The 6,253-nt window shown below is 30.1% G+C and overlaps 1 protein-coding gene across 2 annotated transcripts in view; it reads right to left on the minus strand.

Moving 5' to 3' along the window:
• The window catches only part of LOC106471778 (laminin subunit alpha-like), a 20,837-nt gene that overhangs the window by 7,546 nt on the left and 7,038 nt on the right, over positions 1–6,253 (minus strand). For both annotated transcript variants that reach the window (XM_022400392.1, XM_022400393.1), the window contains 3 exons: positions 3,612–3,771; positions 2,911–3,198; positions 1,422–1,577 (listed from right to left, as the gene is read on the minus strand). In XM_022400392.1, the coding sequence (XP_022256100.1) occupies positions 1,422–1,577; positions 2,911–3,198; positions 3,612–3,771 (604 nt within the window). The remainder of the gene's footprint in view (positions 1–1,421; positions 1,578–2,910; positions 3,199–3,611; positions 3,772–6,253) is intronic.

Consider the following 6,253-nt stretch of genomic DNA (forward strand, 5'->3'; position numbering starts at 1 on the left):
AACAACATAGTCCTTACTACACCCTTCCCATGATGTTTGTCAACCTGGCCTTATCAACTCTCATTAACATGGTCCTTACTATACCCTTCACATGATGTTTGTCAACCTGGCCTTACAACCCACTCAACAACATAGTCCTTACTACACCCTTCCCATGATGTTTGTCAACCTGGCCTTATCAACTCTCAGTAACATGGTCCTTACTATACCCTTCACATGATGTTTGTCAACCTGACCTTACCAACTCTCAGTAACATGGTCCTTACTACACCCTTCACATGATGTTTGTCAACCTGACCTAACCAACTCCCAGTAACATGGTCCTTACTCTACCCTCTACATGATATTTGTCAACCTGACCTTACCAGCCACTCAATAACGTGGTGCTCTAACTCAATCAATCTATGAAATTACCAGTTGTTGAACTGGTATATCACTGATAAGTTACTCTAATTATGACTTGACCAAAAGGTAGATTGTGAATGACTCAGAGATCTAGATGATGGTGAGCATATTTTCAAATACTCTGATACAGCAGAGTAAGAAGAGTAGAATATCTTGTTTACAGTGACCACACCTGACAACATCTATGTTTCAACTGTCTTGCTTACAGTTACCACACCTAACAACATCTATGTTTCAACTGTCTTGTTCACAGTGACCACACCTAACAACATCTATGTTTCAACTGTCTTGCTTACAGTTACCACACCTAACAACATCTATGTTTCAACTGTTTTGCTTATATGACCACACCTAACAACATGTATGTTTCAACTGTCTTGTTTACAGTGACCACATCTAACATCATGTATGTTTCAACTGTCTTGCTTACAGTTACCACACCTAACAACATGTATGTTTTAACTGTCTTGCTTACAGTGACAAAATGTATGTTTCAGTTATCTTGTTTATAGCAACCACACCTTACAAAATGTATGATTCAAATATATTTTCTACAATGACCACCCCTTATGGGGTGTATGTTTCAACTACCCTGTTTATAGAGTATCAATTTAAAATTGCTTGCTTATATGGACCACACATTACTAAATATCTGTTTAAACTATTTTGTTTACAGGAATTGCATGTTAAAGTTTCTGCTTCAACTGCCTTACCTTTAAAAGGACTCTTTACAAAGTATTCAAATGGCCTTGTTTTTGGAGACTACACCTAGTACAGAAACTATTTAAACTGCTTTATTTTGGAAATCATGTATTACAGAGTATCTGTTTAATCTGCCTTGTCTCCAAATACCTGTTTAAATTATCTTACTTTTAGAGACCACATATACACTGTACTTGTTTGAAATGGCTCACGTAGTATCTATTCCTATAAAAGTATCTCTGTGGGATATCTCTTTTGAAAGACATAAATCAATTTCAACATTTTATTTCATTTGAATTTTACCATGTACTTACAGACAGTAATGTGTCCTTTCCAACTCTCTTTGCCTCTACTCTATGCCAGCTTCCATTGTTGTAAACATTTGGTGACTTAAGTACCACAAGATTTCCATCCAGCATGAGTTTGGAGAACAGACGGCCCTCTTGCAGCTCCAAGGCAAAAAAGTTGTTCTGTTAAAAATAAAGATATTGTTTTATAATTTGTTCTCAATCATATTTAATTTTAAGTTAAGCTATAATTAATAAATACATACAGAAACATGTACAATTTATTACTTCCTTAACAGATATAAGAATTAAAACCTGAAATCAAAAGTAATGCTTCGTTCCATTTATCAGAACAATTGAAAACACTGATAACTTCAAAAAGATTATTTAACATATTTTGTTTACAAAAGAAAAAACGTTATCTATGCCATCACAAAACTCTGTCAATATTTAACTCTATTCCTCTATTGTTTGTGTTATAGTTGTTATAACAAATATAACAATAACATCTAACGACTGCAAAATGATCCATCTGAAACTACTGAAATCAAAAACGTTTTTTGGAACAATTGATTTAATCTTTCTTAGTTTTGAATTTAAACTCAAGACGTTTTTGTAAAAACATTACCTATTTTGAGCCTATGCAAAATGTGTCAAATTAATAATAAATATATTAAAAAACAACAAAAATAGATAAAGGAAAATATGCCACAAAAAAATAGATAAGTAAAAATATGCTACAAAAAAATAGATAAATAAAAATATGCCACAAAAAAACAAAAATAGATATAGCAAAATATGCCACAAAAACCAAAATACAGATAAGGGAAAATATACCACAAAAAGAAATTGATAAAGGTAAATATGCTCCAAAGAAAACAAAATTGATAAAGGAAATGTGCCAAAAAAATAGTTAAAGGGAAATATGTCATAAAAAATAGATAAAAAATATGCTACAAAAAAATATATATCAAAATATGCCACAAATATATATATATATATTATATATAAAGGAAAATATGACACAAAAGAAAAAAATAGATAAAGGAAAATATGCCACAAAAAAATATATATCAAAATATGCCACAAATATATATATATATATATATTATATATTATATATAAAGGAAAATATGCCACAAAAGAAAAGAATAGATAAAGGAAAATATGCCACAAAAAATAGATATAGCAAAATATGCCACAAAAAATATATAGCAAAATATGCCACAAATATATATATATATATAAAGGAAAATACATCACAAAAAAATAGATAAAGGAAAATATGCCACAAAAAACAAAAATAAATAAAGGAAAATATGTCACAAAAAAAAAACAACGGAAAGTGGCTTCAAAATGGTGAGAAACAGAAAAAATTAATTAATTAACTGAAAACATTACACTTTGCTCAGGAGAATAAAAACAATATTCATAAAATATTGATTTACAATGGTTGAAAAGTTTAACTTTGATCAGTTTTTTACATCATATTTAATGTTTCAATAAAATAACTCACTCCATTTTCTACAAGGAACAGTAAACCTTCTTCAGCATAGGTTTTAAACTCTAAGATTACTATGATTTCTCGGGCAAAATTGTGCCGTTCACCAGGCATAATAGCATAGCCTCTACCATCAAATCTCAGCCCATTAGAGGTAACGAGCGTAACAAGCTTGTCTCTCCCCACACAACCTTCAAAGTTATTTTGGGCTTTTACAAAGTTCCAGAGACCTACTGGTGTTTCTCCAAAATCTACTTCTTCTATACATCCCGTAAATGTTCTGGTCTGAACATCTTTCTGAATCTAAAACACATAAAATATATTATAAACTATACAACTGAACAGTAGTTTGTGTGATATTACATCACCGTAAACCTGATACTGATTTGTTGGATGTTTTAACAGTTTAAAATAATTTCTTCTTACATATAAAAATACAGTATCCATCAATACAGCTTATGTAGGCCTCGTCTACTAATAACTTTAGCTGCTTCAAATTTTTAATGGCTTTCGAGTACCAAAAGGTCATCACTAAAAACCACAAAAATTTCATCAAACAAATAACACTCATTAAAATGTAAACAAAAAATGTTAAATCTATGATGCACAAACACAGATATATCTAAAAAACAAGGCTTAATGTATTATTGTAAAACTACATGATGCATTCTTAGCAACTGGATGTCCCGAGATTATGTTAGTATTCAGTAACTTACCTTAGCAGCTTCTGGTATACCTCCAATATATAACTTGGATGCATTCTCATTCAAGTTAAAGACACTGAAAGTCCCTGGAATATGTATTTCTGACACATCATTTTTAATACCTTCCTCCCCTGCATCTGTTTGGACAGTCAGAGTTCCTATCTTTCCCGTTCTAAGCAAAGAATAGATATTTTTGTGCATGTAAACAATGCTAAAATAAAGTAATTTCAAAAATTCTCTTTTAACTCTCAAATTACTGACTTATTTTGACACTATTCATTATCACTAGAGTCCACAGATTGCATCACATTTTTCCATATAAAAGGTGTTGGGGTTCATACAGACCCCAGCAGTAATTATCTAGGTGGGAGGGAGTCAATATGATTAAGTGCAATATTGATGATATTTTTGTTTAAAAAAGTTTTGTGTTATTAGAGACTCTGTAACCAATGAAGTCATGGACTAAAACAAAAATAGTTTTAAAAAATGTGCTTCAAAGCCATTGGAGTCCATATTCTATCAGTAATTCTAGGTTTAACTTGATTTTAAGCAAATTTTCTTATTAACTTTTCATTAAATTAGGCATGGTGTTTATATAGTGTAGTTTATTTTCCTAAGAACATTTGTAATTTGAAAACAAACATCAGAATTAAACTTTTTTAACTTTGAAATGATTAAGTATAAATGACAAAAAACACACAATGTTGTTTCTCCTTATACTTCATAACATTTACTTTAAATATCAGACTTTATATCTTTCAATCAAAAAAATGGACTAATTACATTCCAGAAAATAACGATTTTATTCAAATCTCACATTTCAGTTTATGCCTTTCTTAAGAGTTAGAGAATCATATAAAACCAGATATAATGGATTGGATGACTTTTGTACTGTTAAAAATGTAATACATAAAATAAAATGTACACAGTGTGATGATAAATACATTGGTGAAACCAGTCGTACATGAACATCTTAAGGAACACATCTGTGCCACCGTGAACTTGGATTATAAAGAGGCCATGACTGAACACTTTCTAATGAAACATGATACGTTAGATAAACCACCATTTAAGACTACGCTATACCAAAATGTAATAGTTTCACTGACCATAAATTCACAGTGTCTCTCTCTTGATTCCATCTTATAAACCTAAAATAAACAGAAATAATTCTTGGCCTTTGTAATTATTATTTGTGTGTGTTTGATAGCTTGAGATTTTCAGTCAATTAATCATTCTAATTCTATTTAACATGCATGCGATAATACATGACATTACCACTACTTCTTGGTTATCAGTCTGTATGTGATGCTGTAACCCTTAACAAAGGCATAAGCCAAAACTTGGAGTTTCAATAAAACTGTTCTTTTTTTATTAGGTCTGATTAGTCATTTTTCATAAGTATGTATTTATGTCCTAATGCACACTGTAAAGCTTTTCTTAATATGATCGGCTAATCAATGAAATTCACAAACATTGGGCTGAAGCGAAATTATTTTTATAGTGTTAGTAATTTATTTTATAATTTTTTGTAACATATAAGCTATATCACCAGTGTAAAGTCAAGAATTCTCCGAGTGTTTTAGGGGAGAAGTTTATATATGGAGAAAAATAACTTTTAGTAGAAATTTTGTCTGTATTCAGTAAAGTAAATACTTAAAACCTACCATCAAACCAATCCACAAAACTTTTTATTACCTAGTACCTACAATCATTCACCAAACTTTTCCATATTTAGATAACTATTACTCAGTAGCTACTATTAAGGTAATCCACCAAACTTTTCCATATTTAGATAATTATTATTCAGTAGCTACTATTAAGGTAATCCATCAAACTTTTCCATATTTAGATAATCATTATTCAGTAGTTACTATTAAGGTAATCCACCAAACTTTTCCATATTTAGATAATTATTACTCAGTAGTTACTATTAAGGTAATCCACCAAACTTTTCCATATTTAGATAATTATTATTCAGTAGTTACTATTAAGGTAATCCATCAAACTTTTCCATATTTAGATAACTATTACTCAGTAGCTACTATTAAGGTAATCCACCAAACTTTTCCATATTTAGATAACTATTACTCAGTAGCTACTATTAAGGTAATCCACCAAACTTTTCCATATTTAGATAACTATTACTCAGTAGCTACTATTAAGGTAATCCACCAAACTTTTCCATATTTAGATAATTATTATTCAGTAGTTACTATTAAGGTAATCCACCAAACTTTTCCATATTTAGATAATTATTACTCAGTAGCTACTATTAAGGTAATCCACCAAACTTTTCCATAATTACATAATTATTTTACAAATAATGGGCAGGTATTTAGCTTTTACTGTGAGATTATCTATCACATTAAATGATCTCTTAGACTTAGACAATATCATATGGATGACTTCTCTCTGTTCCACACTTCACTGTCCACTGGCTTTTTGGGTTAGTAATACAACTCAATACATTACTACACTTTGAATAAAACAATTATAACATAATATAATGTTTTAATACAACATGGGACCTATTGGTCCATCTTGGCTGTCCCATTCTCTACACTAAACTAAAACTATTAATAAATAAATTAAAAAAAAACACCTTAAAGGCAGCCTTTATCATTTATATAGTTATCACTCTTAAACTCACT

The sequence above is a fragment of the Limulus polyphemus genome, unplaced genomic scaffold (genome assembly GCF_000517525.1).
Source record: "Limulus polyphemus unplaced genomic scaffold, Limulus_polyphemus-2.1.2 Scaffold4852, whole genome shotgun sequence".
Lineage (NCBI taxonomy): Eukaryota > Metazoa > Arthropoda > Merostomata > Xiphosura > Limulidae > Limulus > Limulus polyphemus.